Source organism: Chinchilla lanigera, unplaced genomic scaffold (genome assembly GCF_000276665.1).
Source record: "Chinchilla lanigera isolate Chin_1 unplaced genomic scaffold, ChiLan1.0 scaffold00001, whole genome shotgun sequence".
NCBI classification, from domain to species: Eukaryota; Metazoa; Chordata; class Mammalia; order Rodentia; family Chinchillidae; genus Chinchilla; species Chinchilla lanigera.
This window is the reverse complement of record NW_004955402.1, coordinates 7,289,876-7,314,416: the sequence shown is the minus strand read 5'-3', so window position 1 is coordinate 7,314,416 and position 24,541 is coordinate 7,289,876. Positions and strand designations below refer to the sequence as shown.

Sequence of the window (24,541 nt, the reverse complement as noted above, 5' to 3'; positions counted from 1 at the left end):
TCACAGACTACAGGCTGTGCTCACGCAGGTCTAAGTTTACAGTGGCATGTTCCTCCACGCCTGTGCCATCCTGTACAGACGCAACTCCTTACAAGCTTCAGGGTTTCACCGCTTCCCCTGTTTCTAGAATAGTTGCATTTTCTAATTTCTGTGTTTCTCGTTTTGCTCTTTTCTCTTTGCTTCCATCCCAGTGTCCACAGTTACACTCTCATAAACTCATTTTCCCATGTTTGTTTTCCTCAAAATAGCTATTTTTATTCTTTTTTCTGTATTGCTCCTTTTCCTATCATTTGTTCTTTAAACACATCTTTAATATGTTATGTTTATTGTACAGAACATGCCCAGAATGTGATTATTCCATTTTCATGCATAAATCACAGCTGCTGATTTTTAATGGTTGAATTTTATGATAAAGATTCATGGGACTTACAAAAAAAGATTCACAGAACTATCACTAGCTTCCATTTCAAAGTTTATCCGGAGAAAAGACTGCACAAAATGTATTATGACATTATGTATTAAACAATATAACCTAGGGAACACAAGATCTCCACCTTTGTTACACTCTAAAGTTTCTCTAAGCTTTTATTTCTAATTTTAAAAATGTGTAAAAGATTAGGTGTTAAAATACCATGAAGTAGGCAATTTAGTAATGCTGTTATTTATTAAAGTTAGCCAACAAAATTAAATCAGAGAAACACAATATTTTAAAGAACTGTGTAATAATCAATGTAATTACCTGATGAAAACCTATTAAGTAGTCTATCTTGTCATGATCCATTAATACTAAAGTCTGACATTTTATACTATCAAATTTTAAAGTTGAATAATGCTTTTAGAAGAATTAAATAAAATATGTGGATTTTAAATTTCTTTGAACCTAAAAAGCTAAAGAAGGGCTTATTAACTGTTTGGACTTTGAGTTGCATTTAATTATTTTTTATTTTAAAGAGAAAAAAACCAATAATACAGAATGTCAAAGCAAGATAACAGGAGATTAACAATAATTAATATATTGTGTATTATTATCTTCAAAGTAGTTGCTCAGCTTACAAGATCTAGGCATGCATAATTGATCAAACAATATATGCACAAACTTTTTTTAATGAACTAAAAGAAGTCAGTAGTATAACTATCTTATCTATCTTTTGTGTATATATATATTTTTCTTTCCCCTTCCTTCTTTTCTCTTTTCACCCATCCCAGTTGTTCTTTCCTTTTGAGCAATTTCTTTCCCTTTCACAATATCTATGGTAGATTTTGGGTCTTATTTACCTTTTCAGATTCTTACACTAGGGAGACAATATGATATTTAGACAATTGCATTTATTTTTATTTTTTTATTCTTTTTTGGTTTTTCTCCAGTACCGGGAACCGAACTCACGACCTTGCGCTTGCCAGGCAGGCGCTTTTGCCGCTGAGCTAAATCCCCAGCCCCAGACAATTGCATTTAATTTTGAAAAAACACTTCCCTCAGTTTCTGAGTAGCTATTAAAATTGATAAGAATGGGTCTGTAGAATAAGCCTTTTACCTATTAGAGCTAGTATTCTTGATGTGCTCAGCTTAGATCTTGAAATTTTCTGAATTTCAACAGAAGTAAACCATGAAATTAGGCAGTAGGGAAGGACCGATTTGTGTGTGTCCCCATGTATCTACCTGTCTCTGCCACTGTGTCTAGGTATATCTTTTTGTACCCTGCTACTAATTGTGATATGTTCTCTGTTAATATGTCTACAGTTTGCAGATTTTAAATACACATTCTGATAGGCATGATGTTATCACACCTGGGATCAGCAATGCCACGGAGAAGGAATGCAGCCAAGATCCAGGAAACAATCTCTAGAAATAGTCCAGCAATTGAGAAACAAGCTTACACCTGCATCTAACTCAAAGGCAAACTTCACGATGATCCATCAGGAAAAGCAACAACAAAACAACTAATAGAATCCCAGAGCCAGCAAAGATTTCAAGGATATTTATTTATTTATTATTAAGAAAGCAGACAGGCATGGTGGTGCATGCCTGTAATCTCAGCACTTGGGAGGGTGAGGCAGGAGGATCACTCTGAGTTCGAGGCTAGCCTGGGCAACATAGTGAGTTCAAGAATAGCCTGAACTACACAGTGAGACTCTGTCTCAAAAACAAAACAAACAAACAAAAAGACATACTGCAGGTGTGCCGCCTATATATTTTTAAGTTCTATGTATGTACCACTGTATAGTGTCAATTCATGAAACATTAAATTGGGGAAAAAAAAGGATCGAGATCAAACTAACTTGAAGACAGCAATATGCAATATAACAATCATTCCTACCATCGTGTTTAGTGAAGCTCTGTATTGTTTCTAAGGGTTTTCAAAATTACTTTTTATCCTTTTTAATGGTTTGATCAATCTTGCATTCTTACATCTGGTAATCTGTGCAACTTTGTTGAAGATAAAAATATGTCATTTAACCACTGTTAATTCCTATCATTTTGTTTTGAAACCCTGTATCATTTTTATTGTTTTCGTGTTTTGCTTTTGTCTATGTTGTTGTTATTTTGTTTAATTCTCTTTAAAATAAAAAGATGAAGTTCAGTTGAGGAGAAATGAAGCTAGTCCCTCCTCTCACGTGCCCAGGGCCCGTCTCTGCGGACCCTCCTCCGGAGCCCACAGTCCCACGTCACTTTGCCCATAGTGACTCCGATGTTGATTTGCCATTTCCGAATTACACACTGAGGTTATGAAATCATCACGATGCAGATCTAAAAACTCGATGGATGCCATAGGAATGAAAATCCAGTTCCATGAAGTAATGCTCAGCGTCACAGAAGTTTGGGAAATTGTCCCAGCTTCCCCTAATGAGTAAATGAATTCATTCTTACACTTATGTACGGATCTGCTGCATGATGATGTTACATTCTGGCGACATTCTGACATTCTGACAGCCGAGCCCACACTTCAGAGAGACACGGTGCGCCAGCGCCTTTGCTAACCTGCTCCCTGCACCAGCACCTCCGTCCCTGCTCCCTCCCCACGATGCCACCCTGCTGGCTTCTCAGCCGGTTCCCCGACACCCGCGCCGCTCCAGGCCCTCAGCACCAGGCCCAGCGCCCGACACTGCGGCGGAATATTCACTGAGGCAGAATCCCTGGAATCACCCCAGCTCAGTGGGCCTCAGCCCCGGTTTCACATCAGAATCAGCTGAGGAGCTATTTCGAATTCCTAGCGGGAGGCCGGATTCGCAGTATGATGGGAGGAGTAGCTCAGTAGTTCCTCTCTTCAGAAAGCAAAGAGAAAATGAGACACTTTGTCCAAAACTCAGTCAGGGATCTGAAAATCAATCGAAGGCACACAGTACACTCAGAAACGGTTATTCACAAAAAGCAAGCAGGCTTCCTGTGTGAGCCGGCGGAGTCTGCGCTGTCTCCGGAGCTCTCACTGCCAGAAGGGGCCGCCTTGTTTGGAACAAAAGATGTGAGACTGCACAAAATACTTGCGACACTGCACTGTTGGGCTTATGAATGCACAGCTGTAAAATAGGGTAACAGCACAAAGGAGGGGCAGGAAGTGGAGCTACATTATAGCGAAGTTTCTCTATCTTTCTAGTATCAAGTTAGTGCACCTATGAAGTAGGTGGTGATAAGTTAATGTGTACATTGTAATTTCTAAAGCAACTGCTACAAAAATAAAGAATATAGCCAAAAACCAAAGGCATTAAAATGATACACTAGCGGGGGATATAGCTCAGTGGCACAAATGCTTGCCTAGCAAGCGCAAGGTCATGAGTTCGATCCCCAGTACAAAAAAAAATTTTAAAATTTTAAAAAATGAAATGATACACTAAACAATCTATTTTCACGAAATAGGACTGTAAAGGAAAAAAAAGATATGAAATATACTTTTTTTTGAAATAGGGTCTTGCTATGTAGTTGAGGTTGGCCTTGGGCTCACTATATAGTCCAGGCTGGCCTTGAACTCACGGCAATCTTCCTGCCTCAGCCTCCCAAGTGCTGGGATTACAGGAATGAACCACCACACCCAGCCAAGGTATATGTTTAAAAAAAACAAGTGGCAGACATAGATCCAACATATCAGTAATTTTACTAAATGTGAATGAAATGAAAACTCCAAGGAACAAGCAGAGATTGTCAGATTGTAAGGAAAAAAAATCCAGCTATTCCAATTACATGCTGCCACAAAAGGCACATTCTAGCTTCTGAGATACACATATGTGAAAGTAGAAGGATGAAAAAGATTATTGTTATGGTTTATATCTGGGTGTATGCCCAAAGCCTCCTGCGGTCATGGGGCAGGCTGTTAGAGTTTGATTATTATGGGTTTGAGAGCTACACCTGCCCTGGGGTGGATAGTTTGCATATGTAAGGGAAAGGAAAAGAGTGCTTTAAGGCCATTCCTCCCCCATTCTGCCCTGGTATATGCTTGCTGCTTTTGCTGTGTTCTGCGGACATGAGCTGCAGCTCTCTGCCATGTGCCAGTCTGCCTTGTAATCTGCCAAGTATGAACTGAAACCTGCATAAACTGTAAGCGAAATAAACCTTTCCTTCCTTAATTTTGGGTGTCAGGTATTTTGTCCCAGCAGCGAGAGAAAAGTAACCGAGACAATTATGCAAACAGTAGTCATAGGAACTGGTGCAGCTATAGTTACACCAAGCCAAATACAGTTCAAATCAGGAAGTAATAGAGAATTAGGGACATTTCATAATGACAAAAGGGTCAGTTCCTTAGAAAAAACATAACAATTAAAAATGTACAAGCATACACAGAACCCCAAAGTACATAAAGCCATGACAGAATTGGAAAAAGAAAGCCAAAAAATAATAGAGACTTCAGTATGCCACTCTCAATACGTGATAGGGCAACTAGACAAAAAGCCAGCAAGGATGTAGAATACTTGAATAACACTACCAGTCACCTTGACCTAACAGACCTTTCTGGAATACTTCACCCAGCAACATCAGAGGACCCAGACCTCTCAACACTCTCAAGGAGAACGTGTATGTGACTCCATAAAACACTCTCCATCAACTGAACAGGACTGAAATCATAGATAATATATTCCCTGGCAACAGAAGAATTAAACAAGAACCTACAACAGAAAGAAATTTGGAAAAATCTTCAAATATCAGGAAATTAACAATATATTTCTAAATATGCTATTGGTCAAAAACTAAATTATGAGAAGTTAGAAAACATTTTTATGTGAAAACAAGAACACAACATATTGAGATTTATAGGATACAGGTAAAGCAGTGCTTACAGGTAAGTTCATAGTCTAAGTGTCTGTATTAACAAAGAAAGATCTCAACTTAGTAATTTAAGATTCTGCCATAAGAAGACAGAAAAAATAGCCGAGCATAGTGGTGCACCCCTATAATCCCAGGACTCAGGAGGCTGAGGCAGGAGGGTCATTGTGAATTCAAGGCTAGCCTATAGTGAGTTCAAGGCCAGCCTGGACTATACAGTGAGACCCTGTCTCAAACAAACAAACAAACAAACAGTAATAATAATAAAAAAGATAGAAAAAAGATTAACCTTTTGGATGTTGGGGTTGATCTCAGAGATTCAAACAAATTCTTTTCTTAATTATTGTTACAGATAGCAGATGCAGTAGGCCCAAGGTCATGACTAGCTTCACAGCTATACCGCGCTAGGTTAAGCCATGTGTGTAGTTATAACGTGTTTCTTAGGGTATGCAGTACTCAACGGTAAATGGTGTCTGTGAGATGCTGCGAACTCCAAGTCAGAGTTGTGATACTCTGTTTCAACAGTTTTTTTCCATTTACTGTTGAAAATGGCTGGGAAAATATATCAATTCAATAAGCCAAGAGATGTTGAAAAGTTCAGGGAATGCTGCTGACTCTGACAATGAGCGTGGTAGAGCTGAATGTGAAAGTGAAACTGGTTTAGAAACCTGACCCCCTTATTCGGAAATCTCTATGGGTTGTACAAACTTGACAGCTGAAACTTCATCATTTTCAAAATACCAGTTGAAGGAAATTCTGACTATAGAGTGAAGGCTTCCTCCACAAGCAGAGAATGAAAAATCTGTTAGGCTCCAGGCATCCAAAACGAGTCACTTATTAAAATATCTTTGCAAGGGTTGTGAAGAGCATTTATGTCTTGAGTGAAGCCATGTTGCTTATGATGACTACTATAAACGTTTTGCAAAGCTATTTTTTTTTTCTTTTTTGTCTTTTTGAGACAGGGTCTCCCTAATGCAGTTCAGGATGGACTTGAGCTCACTTTGTAGCCCAGGATGGTCTTGAACTCACAATGATCCTCCTGCCTCAGCCTCCCAACTGCTGGGATTACAGGCATGCGCCATCATGCCCAGCTGCAAAGCAAACTATTGAAGATTCTGATTCATGAATGTTCAAGACATTTTGGTTATATTTTTAGAAGCAATGTCCATGTTTCCATTTTTTGAAAAGAAAAATTTTATTCTTTAAATTTTTGTATTTCTTTGCTTAATGATTTCTAGAGTGTAACTGAAAACAAGCATATGTTTGTTGTATAAATATAATAGATGCATGCAGATTGGTAGTGTCTTTCATATTTTGCATATTTCAGCACATACTAGTAATGAATGTTTCTCTCACATGCACACAACCTATGCTGTAGCTTTTTTATCATGACCACTGCAGGACTGAGCTAAATATAAAAGTATTAGGGAAATCTACTTAAAAGTAGAGAGGAAATTGATGAAACATGACATAGAACAATAAATAAAAAAATATGAAACAAAAGCTGGTTCATTGAGAAGACCAAGAAAACTGACAAAACTTTTGCTAGACTGACCATGAAGAAAAAAGACATAAATTACTAAAATCATGAATGAAAGAGGAGATATCACTACCAGCCCTACAGAAATTAAGAGGCTGATAAAGAAGCAGTGTAGATTCCTTTATGCCAGCAAACAAAACTCCTTAGATGAAAATGGAAAAACTCCTATAGAAACTCAAAGTTACCAAAACTAATTCAAGAAGAAATTTAAAAGTGTGAACAGATCAATAGCAAGAAAATGAATTAGTAATTTAAAACAGTCTCACAATGAAAAGCCCATGTCCCAGTGGCTTCATTGATAAATTTGGCAAGTACTTACAAAAAAACAATACCAGTCATTTTCAAGTTGTTTAAAAAATAAAGAAAGCAAGCCAAGTGTGGTGACATACTCCTGCAATTCCAGCACTTTGGAAGAATAAGGCAGGAGGATCACAAGTTCAAGTCCCACCTGGGCAGCTTAGTAAAACCTTGTCTCAAAACAAAAAAAAATAGTAAAAGAATTGGAGATGTAGCTCAGTGTGAAGGACTTGGGTTCAATCCCCAGTACAGAAAACAAACAAATGTAAAAATAGAGAAAAGAACACTGTTCAAGTCTTTCCTATAAGGCCAGTATTACCTGATGTCAAAGCCAAACACTTTATAATTGAAGAAAACTATAGCCCAATATCCTTTATAAATACAGATGCAAAAAACCTTCATAAAATATTGAAAAGATGAATCCAGCAACATATAAAAGCAGGAATGTGAGGTTGATTTAACATTTGAAAATCAGCACAACATACCATATCAATAGATGAGGAATAGAAACCATATTATCATCTCAACAGATGCAGAAAAGGCACTTGATAAAATTCAGCATTGGTTCACATTAAGAGCTTTTGCATTTAAGAAAATGGAACTAGAAGAGAATTTCCTCAACCTAATAAAAACCATCTATGAAAAATATAGCTAATATCATACTTGGTGAAAAACAAAATGCCTTCCTCTGAAGACTAGAACACAGCAAAGGTGTCTGCCTTGGCCACCTCTGTTGGGTATTTTACTAGAGGTTCCAGTCATCAAAGAACAAAAGAAAAAGTCTACCTTTAGTTTCAGATAATATTTCTTATATGTAAACAATTCTAAGGAATCTATAACCCAAAAAAACTGCCAGTATTAATAAATGAATCCATCAAGGTTATAGGGTACAAAATCGAAACAAAAAAAATCAATTGTACTTCCACATACCAACAATGGACAATACAAAAATATAATTAAGATAATTCTATACTAGCATCAAACAAAGTCAGATAACTTCTACATCAAAAATTACAAAACACTGTAAGTATGTGAAGTTTGAAATAAATAAATATTCCATGTTCATGGATTGGAAGACCCAATATTAAGATGGCACATTTTTAAAAATTGATCTGCAGATTCAACATAATCTTTATCAAAATCCCAACTGTTTTTTTATTTATAGAAATGCAAATATGAATTTAATTAGATCAACATTTACTGACATCTAGTGCCAGTATTTACTAAGTCTAATGTCATAATCAATAAATATCCCCTGGCCTTATATTCTGGGCAACAGAAAATCTCACTTTCAGCCAGATGTGGTGGCACATACCTATAACCCCAGCACTAGGAGGCTGAGGCAGGAGGACTGCCATGAGTTCAAGGCCAGCCTGGGATACATAAGGAGACCCTGTTTTAACTTCTCCTCCACAAAGAAATACCTCATTTTCAATTTTTGAAACTTAATTAAGACTGTGACCACATTTCACCCCTTCTAGTTATTATTTTTTCTATGATTTAAATAGCTACTGACTAGTCAGGTTTTTCTTTCCTTCTCGGTAACTTTCTCTTGCTAATGTACAGCCATGATCTAAAAGCAGATACTATGGGGGCCTGACCTACACCCCAGCATGTGTGATGGGATAAAACAGAGAGATTTAAATTTCTTACAGTTTGTATCCACTTCCACTTCAGAAGTTAATTTAAGCAGCCTAGATCATGCCACATTTCTAAGCAGGAACTGAAAGTGTTTCTATTTTCTAGCTATTGTGTTATGCAAGACCCTTAACAGCCCCCTCGGGAGATGCCTTATCGAATCTCAGGCTGGCTGTGGACCGTGGGAAAGCCAGTCTTCCTCATGCATTTACAAAACACCCAGACGGCCACCTTCCACATGGACAAAGGTCACAGTGGCTGACAGCCACTGCGTGAGAGTCACCTCTCAGGGCTTGGGGCGTCCTTGCTTCCTCAGTTCATCAAGGAGCTGCTGGGGAAAAGGTCAGCCTGCTGCAACAGCCCCCTTGGCTCTGGGGCCGAGAGATCTCTGCGGGGACGGTTACACCTCACTGTCTGGTCAGCAAGAAGGTTTGGATTGTACGGGCCAAGGCCCTGTGGTGACAGAGCTAAGGTTTCACCTCTGAGCCCTGGGAGGTGAGTGCGTGGCCCTTCCTCCCCCTGGGCTGACTCATCCCACGCCCGCTCTGACAGGACGGGGCCCCTTCTCCCCACAGAGAAGGCAGGGAAGGTGATGACATTCTGGAAGAACCTGGTATCGCTGAACTTCACTGGACTTGAAAAAGAACCTGACAATATTTCCACTGTAAAGCATCGGAAGCCAAGGGCGGATCGACTCTTGCGGAGCCTGAGTCTGTGTCTGTGGAAGGAGGAGCTTGAATGAGATGACGTGTTGGTCCCTTCTTGATCCACTCCGTAGTCCAACTGATGCGTAAACCGCCGATTATATGAAACTGGTGCTACCAGCTATGAGGCACCCCCTTCTCTTTCCACAAACAGCCGCGTGTTTATAGCAGCAAGATCGACACACGGCAAGGACTATGTTCCTGGATTTAGGATTGGTCTTTGACGTTTAGAACACAACTCTACTGCCTCTCAGAGAAGTAAGTCTGGCCAGGTGTGGTGGCTCAAGCCTGTAATCCCAGCACCCTGGAAGGTTGAGGCAGGAGAATTCCAAGCTGAAGCCCAGCCTGCCTCAAAATGAGAAACACAGAGGGTTGGAGATGTAGCTCAGTTGGCCATGAGTTCAATTTCCAGTAAGCAACACTGGATTTTCTGTTTTGTTTATTTATTTATCTAGTTTTTCAGGTACCAGGAATCAAACTCAGGACCTTGTGCTTACCAGGCAGGCACTGTGCCGCTGAGCTACATCCCCGGCCCTGGTTTTTCTGTTTTTTGTTAGATTTTCCTCTAATCTTCTATCATATAACAAGCACCATAACAACCTTTTAATGGTACTTAAATACCAGAAGGCAGGGCTGGGGACATAGCTCAGTGGCACCGTGTCTGCCTGGCAAGCACGAGGTCCTGAGTTTGATTCCCAGTACCAAAAAAAAAGTGACTCCTAACACCAGAAGGCAAATCACAGAATTTTTGATATCCAGAAACTATGGTATTTTTCCCTTATGTGTAATAATTAAAATATTACTTAAAAACAAGGCGATAACATTTCCAGAGGGGGGATAAAGAAGGTAAGAACACCGCCTCTGGCCATTTCCTACTCTGTAAGAAAACGTTTCGGCCTGGGTAGTTTATGCGGAGGGGAGGTGAGTTAGCCCCGGTGCTGGAGGCTGATGGAGTGCCTCATATTGCATCATAACGCGGTAGAGAGCGGAAGGCCAGGCCGGCACATGCAGGGCGCATGGGTGAGAGGCCTGCCTCGCTTTGTAACAACTTAGCCTCAAGTTAGCTAACCGGTCCGAGCAAGTGCGCATTAGCGCCCTCACGCGGGCAGAGCTCGGGGGTCGCCAACACTGCACAGTCCCGCCACTCCACACCGCCACACCGGGACTGCATTGCAACGCGAGCTGCGGAGGGCCCAGCCCCAGCCCAGCCCCAGCGAACACTAACTTTGATAAGTGCCTTTCACTTCCGTAGCTGTCCGCTCGCTCACTCCTTTTTTCTGATTCGGACTCAGCCACTCCTGAGCTGGGCACCCAGCTGGGCGGTGCAGTGCTTGTCCCGAGGCCCTAGGTTTACTCCCCTAGCTGCAAAAGCTTCAGCCACTCCGGTGTGTTCAGTCTGGAACTGAGCTCGAATCGCATACAACGACTGCGTGTTCCAGTGTGCTGTTCTCACGGAGCGCCAGCAAACGCTAACAGAGGGATAAGATTTCTTAAGCACGACACGGAAGCTTTGCGAATGGGGATAAGCAGGTGGTTTTACCGTCGTCCTGCCAGCGAATCTGCATGGATCTTTTCACAGCCTCAGCACCCGCTGCGGAGGGTGCCTGGGAGCGCTGGGAGAACGCTGACGGGATGAAGAACTCGGCAACAACCAACAGGCCCGAAGGTCTGGCCCCAGCTCGCCAGGCCGTCTCTCAGCGAGCCTCTGCCCCTCGCTGGGCCACGGCATCAGCCTCCTGTCTTGGCGACTCACTTCTGCTCCCGCCTGGCAGTCTGCTCTCCGTGGATGGGCCAGTGAGCCCGTTCCACCCGAACAAGCGAGCTGATCCCGTCACTCTCCTGTTGAAAGCTCTGCTGTGCTCCCTCTAAGGCAGAATTAAACTCCTCACAGCAGCGCACAAGGCCCTCCGAGCGGGGCCTGCCCCACCTTCGCCTTCTGGTATCTCCACAGATTCTTCCGGCACCCCCATTCTCTCCTGCGTGTCCGTGCCGCTCCCTACCGAAAGGCTGCGCAGTGGCTGTCCCTGACGCCTGGAGCGCTTCCCCCGCAAGACCCCATGGCTCACCCTCTCGGCTACTTCATGTTTTGGCTCAGCTATCACCTCCCAAAGAATCCTGACCACTCTCCTGAAAACTCCAACCCGCACCTTGATCTCTCTTATCCTACTCTATTTTAATCAATTCCATAACACTTACTATTTTCTAGCATAATATATAATTCAACATGCTGTGTTCAGTAATTTACCCCAAGTACCTAGTACAGAACTCAGCACCCAGGAGGCACTCGGCAAGTATTTGTTGAACGGATGGATAATGCCTCAAATCACCCTGTGCGCTCCCCGGGAGCAGCTACTGCATTAAACATCTTACACGGTCGCCTTTTTTAGATCTCAAAACACACAGAACTGCTTTCCTCAGTCTACAGAGGAAGAAACTGGGAAGTTAAGGAGGTTATGTGAAGTCGCTTTCCTGGCTGCGAGTGGGGGCCTGTTTGACCCCAGAGACTATCCATATCCCATTTAACATCCAGAAACGGACATGCAGAAAACTGATAACTAATCTGAGGCCAACAGCTGAGGTCAGGCAACAAATCCACACGGAAGTAGATTGCGTTAACTACACATTTTGAATCCATATTAGAGTGGGAGACAGAGTGAGTTTTAGGTCCGCCTCACTCCCAATTGTGCTCAGAGGTTTCTCTTTTTAGCACTGGCATCTTCTGGCTGGATTAGAACTAATTTGAATGTTACCATGGTATTTCCGAACTCTAGTAGTTTCTGTCTCTCTGTCTCTCTCTGTCTCTCTCTGTCTCTGTCTCTGTCTCTCTCTGACAGGGTCTCACTATATAGCTCAAGCTGGCCTCAAACTCACAATGATTCTTCTGCCTCAGCCTCCCAAGTGCTGGGATGGCAGGTGTGTGCCACCATGTCCAGTTCAAACTCTAGTGGTTTCATAGGAGGTTATCGTGTGGGCAGCTCTAGTGGGGACTGGCCAGTGTGACATGACTGTAGGTGAAGACTAGGTAAAGTCAGGGCGCCCTGGGAAAGCCATTCGGCATTCTAATCCTCCCACTGATGTCACTCAGGGTCCTTCTGCATCTCCATGTGTAATTCTAAACTGTGCGTTAGAGTCTGTCAGGGGCCAGGCTTGGCAGTCACGCACACCCTTTCGATTTTCTTTTTCGGAATTTCTTGGCATTTATACCTACTGTTCCCTGCTCTAGGTCTTGGTTTCTTTGGGTCTCTGCGGCTTCTGCATGAGAAGGGTAAACGAGGGGTAAGGACAGTGCAAAAGTAAACACTGACGCTCCAAGAAAACCCTGAGGGTGGTACGGCTGGGGAAGCTGCTGACTACAGCCTGTCCTTGGGAACCCGAGGACGGGGGGACACTTACACAGGCCAGGGGTTCAGGTCAGGTCTGTTACTTCTTAGGGTGCTGAAGACAAGCCACTGAATCACCTTGGCTTTCAATTTTATTTTATCTGCTAGATGAGGATGGTAATTTCTACTTCCCAAAGGTGCTGTAAAGATGCCATAGATAGAAGACACAGTGCTGAATTGCTTCAGATGGGCTGAATTTTAATGTGTTTAGAATAAGAAAATTAAATTTCTCCCATTACTGTGGAGGTTAAGAGTCCACTATAAATCCTTTCACTCTTTGAGAACTCTATTGTGGTGTTCTATGGCTTTAAAAGTTATTCACTCCTCCTTGCCAGGTATAATAGGCTATTCCTTTCATTATTTCCAACTTAATGTGTGATCTGTGACCAAGAGAAGGGAAGGTACCCTGCTTCCATAATACCACATTCTGTAAAAACACCTGTTTTACGTGACCCTAAACCTTTAGATTATTAGCATCAGGAAAGGGTGCTCAGGTCACACACTGTAGACTTTACATGCAGACTTTCTAGAGCACTGGTTCTAACCTTTGTAAGGCTACAGAGTTCTCCGAGACTCTGATGAACACTACAGTCCCGCTCTCCGAAAACGCATCTGTGTGTAATTGTGCACACACTGACAGAATACATCAGATTTTGCACTTGGATAACTTTAGATCATCCAAGACTCTGTTGGAACCCACTCAGGAACAGAGGTTTAGAACCCTTGCCTAATGGTGGCAAAGTGATACTTGTTGATTATTAGTACAAGAACAATCTTGTCATTCCAAGAGCTTTTGTGCTTTCTTTAGGGTTTTTTTTTTTTTTTTTTCTCTCACTGTGACCAATACCAAAGGCATTTAGAGTGAGCCTTCCAGAACTTATTTTGTAACCCACTGCTCAGAACCCAGTCAGTAACCAACCGTGCTGAAACCACACTGACGCCGAGCAGGCCATTGTTCCTAAGATCAAAGGCCAGCCAGGCCCTGAGCACGTAGGACTCTCCACAGTTTCCACTCGAATACTGGACATCCAGCTACAAAGCAGAGGCCAAAAATAGACCAGGCCTAGATCTGACTAAATGAACCCCACAGAGGAGCATTTCCAGCTCTGGGGGCCTCCGTGGACAGCAGTGCTCTCCATCCAAAGAGGTACTGTTCTGTACTTCCTTTAGAAGGAAAACGTCATTTCACTCTGAATAAGCCTGAATACAACTGGAAGCAATTTGGAAGAAGATTTGAAAGTGTTCAAAAAAGTATTACCTGCACCTGTTAGTTCTAGGTCTAAAAAAAGAAAACAAAATACCTCCAGGATTAGGATGGCCTTCTTTGTCTGCTACATTGCACGGCACAGAGGAAAACAGGCAGCATTTTCCACCCCTCAGTTCTACCTCAGAGTTTCTACCCAAGGTCTGAGTTGTTCAAGCACAGCAGCCATTGATAAACACCTACCTACCTGCATAAATACATACATAGCAGGAAGGAACAGGACGTGCTGTTGAGCATAGCAAAGTGAGTGCATTTTTCTAGTTCCACTTCCCATAGAAAGTCTATTATCTAGGGTTTTTATAGATAATAGATTATAGGCTAAGTCTTCCAAAGATTTTATAGAGCAAATATTTTTGAATAAAATATATTTAAGAGATCAATTGTTTTTTTTTTTTTTTTTTTTTGGTTTTTCTCCGGTACTGGGAACCGAACTCACGACCTTGCACTTGCCAGGCAGGCGCTTTGCCGCTGAGCTAAATCCCCAGCCCCGAGACCAATTGTTAATGTTTGATGTAATAAATCAGATTATGAATAAATATGAATATTATGTACATTGCAAAAGACTTTTATATATTTAAAATAATGTTAACATAAACTTTTGCAAAAGAGTTGAAGAGATAAAAATAAAGATACAAGTACATAAAACTCTATAGATTCTTCCATACTGGGAAAATGAAATAAGCACACAAGAAGTTAGGGTAACAACTGCACGATAATGAAATGCCCATCTTTTATATCCCTGGCACATACAGTCCAGGAAAATGTAATCCTCCTCTATTACAAGACAGCTGCTTTCCTAAATGAGGTCTCGAACATAACCACGGAACATTTTTCAGGAGAATGAAATGATGCTGCCGCATACACACGGTGTTCATTCCTTCCAACTTTTCCTTGGAAGAATTCGTTGGAAGCAAGTGCTAAAAGAAACAAATTTCCCCTCGGTGACACTATTTCCATATGTGCAGCCAACAGGGGATCCTGACAGACGTTCCCAGGAGGTCACCGTTGGTGACGAAGTGAGAGCTGCGGAGCAGGCGCTGCCCCAGCGCAGCGGGGACCTGGGACTCTCTGCCTGTGGAAGCCTCCTTCACACCTAGTCACACAAACCGCCCCATGATTTCCTCAAGAACTTTTTAGATGCCTAGAGGTAAATGTTTTTTCCAGTTCCCCTGCCAGATATTTTCTGAACTTAAGTTTTGGAGGACAAAATTATGTTATGAAAAAAATGCCATTTTGCCAGAAGAAGATTAGAGGCACCAGGTGTGTCAACTACATAGCCCAGAAATGTCTACCTTCTGAAAACTGGCAATTCTTTTTGTAGGCTACAGATGTTAGTGAAGAGCCCCTGTACCTTGCAAGTGGTTTTTAGATGCCCATGAAATAACAAGAAAATAAATATTGCCTTGGACTGAGAAAGTAAATGTCTCCCCAACACTCATCAGGTTGGACCAACAGACGTGGAAAAGCCAACTTCAAAGTTGACAGGAAAGGGCATTCTCCCAGGGACTCTGCTGCTCCATGCTGCCATGGTAACCTCTGTCTGTCCGTCAGCACATGGCTACAGACTCACCATGAAACTCTCTTTTGGGGCCAGGGATGTAGCTCAGTGGCACAGTGTCTGCCTGGCAAATGCAAGGTCCTGAGTTTGATTCCCAGGACCAAAAAAAAAAAAAGAAACTTTCTTTTGTGATATCCACCACTGTCAGTGAGGTCACTGTTTGAAACTGCCTCAGCAAGAGTGAAATATCTCACTCCTGTCAGAGGATCCCAGTCACTCGCTGACCTGGAAAAGCAGTCTTGGTTCCAACCCCAGACCAAGAGCTCCAGAGGAGTTTTGGATACAACATCCCACGTTTATCCTGATTCTATTGCTAAAGAAATGAGGCCCTGGGTTTGCCTGTCAGACCAGACAGACGTCTAAACTCCACTTTTCCTAGAATCCTAAAATAACACTTGTCTAGAGTAGAGTCCCCCTCATTACCGGGGGCTGATGGATCTAATTTTGTAGGAATATTGGGTTGTTTCTATTGTTCTTAGGTTGACTCAGATAAGGCCATGTTTTTCAAAATAAAATGCTCCAGGTAAAGAAAATATTTGCTGCTTGACTAATAGCTCAGAATTTTGAATACAATCTTTCAGATATTGAAAAAAATGAATGCATCTTTGCTGTTGTGTAGCCTCCTGTGGCCTGTGAACTGTAAATTCTATGCAGGTTTCTCATCTAAGCAGAAATGTTGTAAGAGCTAGGAAACCCGCTGTGAGTGCTGAAATGATATTTTCTGCCTCTGCTGCTGCTGCAGTTACCCGTGGCAAGCTTCCCTGCTTCTAGAAATGTCATGGCTGGCAACTGAACACCACCAGTGCGACTGTGAGGCTCTCTGTGAATCTCAGAGACAAGAAAGGGAAACAGGTAGTAAAGACCCGGGCCTCAGGTTGCCTGGAACAGTCTCTCTGCACACCTCTAGGGCTGCCATATTTGAGGAGAAAGAACAGTGACCGGGGAGGGCTATCCAGAGCACATGCCTCTTCCCAGGTTGGAAGGCCGCGCATAACCTACCCGTGGGAGTAGCCATAGTCATAGGCTGAGGCGGCCCTGCGTCTGACTTCAGCCCCGAGAGAGTAGTGCGAGGCCTGCTGCTGGGAGGAGGCTGCTACCTGGCTGAAGGCCTGGGACTCCTGGCGGTGGGCAGCAGAGGAGCGGCTGGTGTAGGCCGTGGAGCCGTGCGTGTAGATGGCAGAACGCTTCTTCTCCTGCTGGTACTGGCTCACGGTGGTGCGAAGGTCCTTGTCCCGGTAGCTGAGGTCATAGTGCTGGTGGGACTTCTGATAAAAAGGCAGAGCCATCTTGTGCCCCTCAGGAAAGCAGGCAACCTACAGGAAGACAGCGATTTTTGAGTGAACTGCTAGGGAACAAATTCCACAGAACAAGTCTTCTGCACCCGCCTGTGAGACTTCGCACTCTCACCTTCTGGAGAGTAGGCGGAAAAGGACGAGGAGTGGAGTTTACACAATAAACTCCCACGTGTGCCCCCGCCCCTGCCACGATGCCTTCTTTTTCCTCTGTATCTAGGAGGGCTTGACAGATTGTCCGTACCCTGGATATTGGTGGCTTTTTTCTCTGACCCTCTATAATACTTCTTTCTAATTTTCTGGCGTCCCATCCTGAGGGTTTCACCTGGGAGACTATGTAATGCCAGAGAGTAAAGTGGTGTTCTCTCAACAAGTAATTAGTGAGCATCTACTGAACAAAGTCTCTGGCCTAATACTCTGGTATAGAACTGCACCCCTGCACACATGTTCTAGTGTAGAAGGCAGATGACAGTGAAAATAAATAAGCAAAGCAGGAGATCTATCAGACCGGTTTAAGTGCCATAAGCAGAAAGCAGGAGAGTGAGACGGGAGGAACACATTTTATTTTTTTAATTTTTATTTCTAAGAGTCCATGCTTGCCATACCTACTGATTACACTCCTCGTCCGGGGTTGGGCGTGCATATACACATCTTAATTTTTTTTCCACCCTCCCCCCATCTCTTGGTCCCCTGCCCTTTTGCAAAGGATCTCTCCCCCTATTTCCTATTATCTAGCTTTTATTTAGATACAGGTTTGGATAGCCTCGTGCGGGTGGCTTCGCTGGAAAGTGGCGTCAGAGCAGACCGCATGGGAAAGAGGGCTCCAGTGGGAAAACCCATGCCACCGCCCGGAGCAAAGAGCACACCTGTCCCCCTGCTCCGGGATCGCCAACAGCCAGTGGGGTTACAGGGGATGGGCGGGGCTTAAGGTACCGATGACGTCAGAAGTGTGTGTGGGAGGCAGATAGTATAAGGCCTTAGAGGCGACAGAGAGGAATTCGGTTTTTATCCTGAATAAAGAAGCCACTGCAAGGGTCTAAGGGTCACTTTTGCTTATGTCTGAAGACGAGACCATTCAGGGACCAGCAGCAAAGCCAGGAGATCCATCAGAAGGCTGTTCTGGGCTGAGTTCTAGCTCCCGAAAATTCCTATGCTAAGGGCTCAGCCTCTGCTACCTCAGAATGTGACTGTGTTTGGAGACAGAGACCTAAAAAGGCATTAAAATGAGGTCGCTGGGAGGGCTCTAGTTCAACAGAAGAAAAGGAGATTGGGACACGTGTCGTGGAAGATCACGTGGACACACGGGGAGAAGCGGGTCAGCCACAAGCCAGAGTGAGGCCTCGGAGAAAACAGTCCTATCAACACCCCATCCCAGATTCCCAGCCTCCAGAGCTGTGAGAGCATGAACTGCTGTTGGCTCAGCCGTCTGGTCTGTGGTGCTTTGTTATGGTGGCCTTAGGGTGGCGCACACACACACAAAGGCCACTGCGATGGGCCGGGGGAGCCATGGCTAAGGGTAACAGAGGAAGCTGGAGAAGTGGTCAGAGTTGAGGTACAACCAATAACATGGCTGAAAGTCCTGAGGGTGAAAGACAGAACCCCAAGCTGCTGCTGACTGAGATGGGGGGAACTACAAATCATCCATATGGGGTAGAAGAACAGGGGACTGGCTTATCATTCAGTACCAGGGATGGAATCCAGGGACTCACACACGCTAGGCAAGTCTCTACCACTGAGCTACTCCCCTACAGAGATGGTCTGCGTCTGAGATGTGGGCTGGTCCTCCATGTTAAGCGGGAAGCTGTGTGTGGGACTCAGACATGGAGTCCAAGGTGGAGTCTCCATCTGGGAGACAGCACGTAGGTAGTGATGAAAGCCAAGCACACGGGCGGGAACAATTACACAAGGAAAATTAAGGGCTACGACTGAGCCCTGGAGTGTGGTAAAGTTATAAACAAACTCTCTCAAATCTCAGAAGCACTTCAAAAACGCATAGTTTCAAACCAGAAAAGGATTTGCTTGATTAGGAATCTGAAGGCTTCCCCTCTTCCTGCATAAAAAAGTACGGGAGCCGGTGGCCCTCCATGTGGCAGCTGACTTTGTGAACCTGACGTGACAGTTCTGAAAGTCAAAGGTAAGTTTGCTTAGCATTGGGAGGACACACCTCACATCCCTAGCTTTCTTCAATAATCTCTTCACTGACAGGCCGTCAGCTGTACGGACAACCTGGAATGAGGTCATAGTTTTCCTGAGGTTCCCCCCTCCCCGTTTTTAAAATGCTTTTGTTCATGTTCTGAAATGTCCTTTTAAAGTTTTATAAGAAAATTAGTTTTGAAGTAATCAGGCTTTTCTTCCCCCAAGCCTTATTTTTCTTAAAATTCTACTGAGGAGTAAATCTTATGATAATTTTACCATATTTTTGGTCAAATTTCAAAGTACTTTTTATTTAAACTATTTAAAAAGTCAGTATGCATTCCCTAGAGGAGAAAATCCAGCAAACTTCACTCCAGAAATATTTATCTTAGGCCTAATGGAAGATATCAGTCTACATGGCATTTCCTAAGAGGAAAAAATAGCTGCTAGAAAGCCACTCTGCTTCAACCCTTAAACAGATTGTTATTTTGTTATTAATTCCATAATACTTATTTTTGTGCAATGAATAATTATTAGGTGAACTATGATAGTACAGGAGTTAGACTATATTAATATACAATTATGTGAGGTAGGTATAAAAATATTAGGTAAGCTTCTATAATGATACATACCACATCCTCACACGGCAAATGTTACGTAAATAACTTCCAAATAAATAATAAAGGACCTTCTATTGCATTATGTTATAAGGTGAATTCACTACCCAGATGATTTGAAATGCTATAATTTTTACAAAATAAAACCTTTAAATGGTGTGCCCCAATTCTACTATCCATTCTAATTTTCCCCAGTACATCTGCTTTTCATGATATTTAGTTTCCATGCACATAGATTGTTTATTACAAGTAAACAGGGTTTGACTCTAAGTCACCAGGGCTGGCTGACCTCTGGACAGGGTATAACTACTGCTTCATCCAGTAAGCAGGGATTACCCCCAGCCCATGACAGCTAGAGTTTGTTGGGAGCAGATGATTTTGTTGTCTTCTGTTTCTTTAAAGCCTACATTTGCTGTCTGAAAATAATTTGAGAATTTAGGCAGAAATACAGATGCTATAGCTGCAGCCTGGAAATGATACTTTTGCAGAGGCAAGCTCAGGCTATCACGAAGCACTCCTGCACGCATTCACATTGCGCTGTCAGAGCAAAATCCCTGAATCACGTTCCAGTGGCTGCAGATTTAATTTGCCTCCTTTTGGTTTAATTTGTAATTGAGTACTGCAGGCATAGAGAGGAGGAAGACACAGGCTATCCTGTCCCTCAGCCACTCCAGACCTGAACCAAACTTCTGAACTATGCCTTGGAAAGTACTTACACTTACAATGTATCTAAGACAGACACGATCCTACAGCTCCAGGAATAGCAACCTCATTTAAAAAGAATACTGTGATCTGAGAGAACTGCCTCACAAGCCCACTAGCACCCTGTGGTCCTGGTTTCCCTTCCAGGAGCTTCGCTTTCCTATTTCTCTGCTATTTTGACATCTCTGTGAGGAAACAGCTGAGCTGAGAGGATAGAAGGACGCAGGCACTGACTGAGCGCATTTTTCTGCACCAGTGTCATACTTACCAGCTTCCAAAGGACCGACGGTGGTGGAAATGTTCCGCTGCCGTGAGGAGCTGGACGAGACGATGAAAACCCCAGCTAGGCTGGATCCAAGGAAGAGTTAAGAGGCAGGGCTGGAGGCAGGAACCTGGGGGCCAGTTCAAAAATAAGGCATGTGGTCAGGCAGCAGAATGTCAGGCCTCACAGCCAGCCTTTTATGGCCAACTGGTAAGGTAAATATAGCAGCAGGTGGGGAGGGGAGTCCCAGACCCAGAAGAGGACGGGCGCGTGTAGGTAGCTGTCTCACTAATGCGGTTCCCTCAATGCCAGGCAACGCTCTGGGCTGATTAAATCAAAGACAGGCTTTGCATGGGGCTGTCAGAGCAATGCTCTATGTAGCTTTATCATCGAGTATTTGAAAGTGTCATGGCAAGAGTGGTCAGTGTTGAGAGCTAAAAATAGGTATAGTAATCTGATTCTCCAAATGGACTTCACGGAATGCCAAGACACGGCCCTGGGTGTGCTGTTAGAAACACATGTGTGACGCCTTTCAAAGACCCAAAGGGAAAGAAAGAGCCTCAGGCCAGCTAGAGGCAAAACAAGAATGAGGTTACGTGTGGTGGTAGTTTTGGCCTCATAACGCACAAGTCACTGCTTCTGTCATTTCAGGAAAATTATAAAGTAGGTCTGCTTCCTTCTTAACCTAAAGCCTTTTGAGAAGGATTTGGTGGTAGTGGGGTATTGGGGGTTAAACCCAGGGCCTTTGTACTAAGCTACATCCACAGCCTTTTTTAATTTTTTGAGACAGGGCCTTCCTAAATTGCTCAGGCTGTGCTTGAAAGTGTGATCCTCCTGCCTCAGCCTCCCAGAGTGTTGGGATTATGGACATGCATAATCAGACCCAGCTGGAAATCAGTGTTTTATGTTTCTAAAACTCAGAGTAGGGTCAGTGTAACCAACAGGAGAGTCTTTGTTTTTCAGACGGTGTACCCAATGAGGAGGTGTAATCTGTGGTTAGAGCCTCACTGTGGGATCTCACTCAAGTCAGATCCAGATTCTAGTCCACGGATGCCCTTTCATAGTCACGTGACTTGAAGCAGTTTCTTCTCCTGCCTATGCTTCGGTTTCTTTCTTTGAAAAAATGGAGATACTAGTATCCCAGTTACAGGACTGCTGTGGAAATCAAACATGATCATGCAGACGAAGCACTTACCCAGGGACTGCCACAGAATAAACACTCGCCAGTGTCAACTATTACTACTAAAGGAATAATAGAAAAGTTCGTTGTTCACTTCTGGCGGACCGTGGGAGGTATGCTGCGCGGCAAGACCAGGCGAGGCCAGGCTGCCCTGGACTGCCTCGAGGTGCTTGCTGGGATCCTGCCGCCCTGTGACAAGGAAAAGCAGACGGTGGCTCCTGCTGCCCTCAAGGTTGTGCACCTGAAGCCGATGAGGAAGTTCCTCTACCTCGGCCACCTGGCTCATGAGCTTGGGCGGAAGTACCAGGTGGTAACCGCCACCCTGGATGAGAAGAGAGAGGAGGGAGAAGGCCATGACCCATTCCCGGAAGAAGAAGCCCATTATGAGGCTGTGGAAACAGGCTGAAAAGAACGTGGGGAAGAAATGTTCACAGAGGTCCTCAAGACCCACAGGCTGCTGCTCTGAGCCCAATAAAGACTGTTTAGGCCTCAAAAAAAATTTTTTTTTAAGTTCACTGTTCAGAGTAAATATGGTAAACAGACATATTCTGATATATGGGCCTGTGTTCTGACAATTGATTACACTGACTGAATATACATCATTCATGTCTATCAAATACTGAACACTTTCTTTTCAAATAGTCATTCTTACCTTAAATTTATTTTTAATTGCCACATAAAATGTATACATTAAAGGGGTAGTGATGTTTCAACTCAGGTATTTATTGTGCAATGTTTAAATCATGATAAACTCCTCTCCTCAAACATTTATCATTCTTTTATGATGAAAACATTCAAAATCCTTTCTAGCTATTTTTTTTTAAGTTTGTGAATTTTTTTATTTTAAAGAGAATTTAAAAAGGGACAATAGCAAAATGCCAACCACATAGACAAAAACAAAACAAAGCAAAAACAAGAAGAATGATGCAGGGTTTCGGAAACACAATGATAAGGATTAGCAGTGGTTGTTACATTTCATATTTTTATCTTCATTGAAGTTAGTCAAATTACCAGATGTAAGAATACAAGATTAATCAAACCATTAAAGGAAATACAAAATAAAAATTATAAATGATACAGAGCTTCACCAAACAAGATGATAGGAATTCAACAATGGTTGTTATGTTGCATATTGTTGTCTTCAAATTAGTTGTTCAGATTACCAGATATAAGCATGCATCTAGCTATTTTTTTTTTTGTTTGTTTGTTTGTTTGTTTTTGGTACCAGGAATTGAACTCAGGACCCTGTGCTTGCCAGGCAGGTGCTTGTGCCACTGAGCTATATCCCCAACCCCATAACAGCTGTTCTTACTGGGGCGATACGATTATTCTCCTGACGATAATGACTATTAACAGTGCTGAGGCCCTGTCACAAGCCGGTCACTGGACAGGCACTTTGTACACACGATCCCACTGACTTCTCATGGGACCCTGTGAGGGAGGTTGTGTTTGCTCCATTAAAGAGGTGAAGGAATCATGGGTCCAGGAGGTGTAGTCATTTGCTGGTATCACTCAGCTTGTGGGTGACACAAATGCCATTCAATCAGAGGTCTCTGGGTCCCAAAGTCCATGCAGTTGTCACACATGGCTGCATCGTCCAGTGACACTTCGTTGATAAGGAACTAATACATGAAATGGTCTTCCAAGTGCGACACAGGCCTCCCCTGGTAACACATCCGCTTCCGGGTGACCCCGAGCTATGAAACAGTGCGCTCCACTTAGTTTCTGAACCTGACATGTCTTCACCTACACACGCCTCCTGTCAGTGTGCGTCCTGGCAAGTTAGCTTTGTGGAACCCACAGGAGATTTTTTGAAGCTCTGCACTCCCCAAACCTCCACTTGTTCTCTAGATCTCAACACAGGATATGCAGTACGGGTCTTCTCGAGGGTTATCCTCCAGCTGCTGGGATGGTTCCTGGTGAGCCACTTCTCTAGAACCTGGTAAGTTGCTTGAAATCTTCTGAGAGCAGAGAAGAGGCAAAGCAAACACAAATAAGAGATGTAAACCATCACTAGTCAAGATTTAATGACCACTATATGCCAGGGACTAATGCCAGCTGCTTTATGGTATCTTTTTTGATCATCACAGATATATAAAAACGTTCTATTGCTTAAGAAATTGATATTTAGTAAAATTAAAGTCAGCAAACTGAAATGTGACGGAGGGTTCAAGCTCAGGTCTGATGCATCATGCCATCCTTTCTCTCGGCTAGCTCATCACACTGCGTGCATGGATGGGAAGGACCATGCTCTGTCGTGTCCATTAGAAGGGAGAACTGTTATGGAAGAGGGGCTTCATCTATGTGTCTTACGTAACAGGCCATGCTCTATTAGATCAAGTGTTTTGGCCACATTTATCAGTATATCAAATTGAAATCTGTACTGAACTTTGATCCTTGTTAAGAATTCAAAATGAGGGGGCTGAGGATTTAGCTCAGAGGCACAGCACCTGCCTGGCAAGTGCAAGGTCATGAGTTCGATTCCCAGTACTGGAAAAAAAAAAGAATTCAAAATGAGAAGTCCATATAAACTGTGGAAAACTAAAATACTGTAATTTATTCAGGAGCCCAGTGAAAGGAGCCCAGTGAAAGCCAAGGAGTGTTTTTTCAAAGAAATATCCAAGAAGATTGGACAAAAGAAGCATGAATACTTGAGCCAGGTGTGGTGGCACACGCCTGCAATCACAGCACTTGGGAGGCTGAGGCAGGAGGATCACCATGAGTTT

General features: G+C 43.2%; 1 protein-coding gene and 1 pseudogene across 1 annotated transcript in view; one reads left to right on the top strand and one right to left on the bottom strand.

Annotated features, from left to right (window-relative positions):
* The window catches only part of Myom1 (myomesin 1), a gene marked incomplete in the record, with an annotated part of 124,812 nt that extends 103,810 nt beyond the window's left edge, over window positions 1-21,002 (bottom strand). Inside the window, 2 exon segments of the mRNA XM_013518619.1 lie at window positions 16,629-16,942; window positions 20,642-21,002. Coding sequence (XP_013374073.1) covers window positions 16,629-16,915 — 287 coding nt within the window.
* On the top strand, window positions 18,428-22,281 carry LOC102015681 (annotated as a pseudogene).
* Window positions 22,282-24,541: the final 2,260 nt, after the last annotated feature.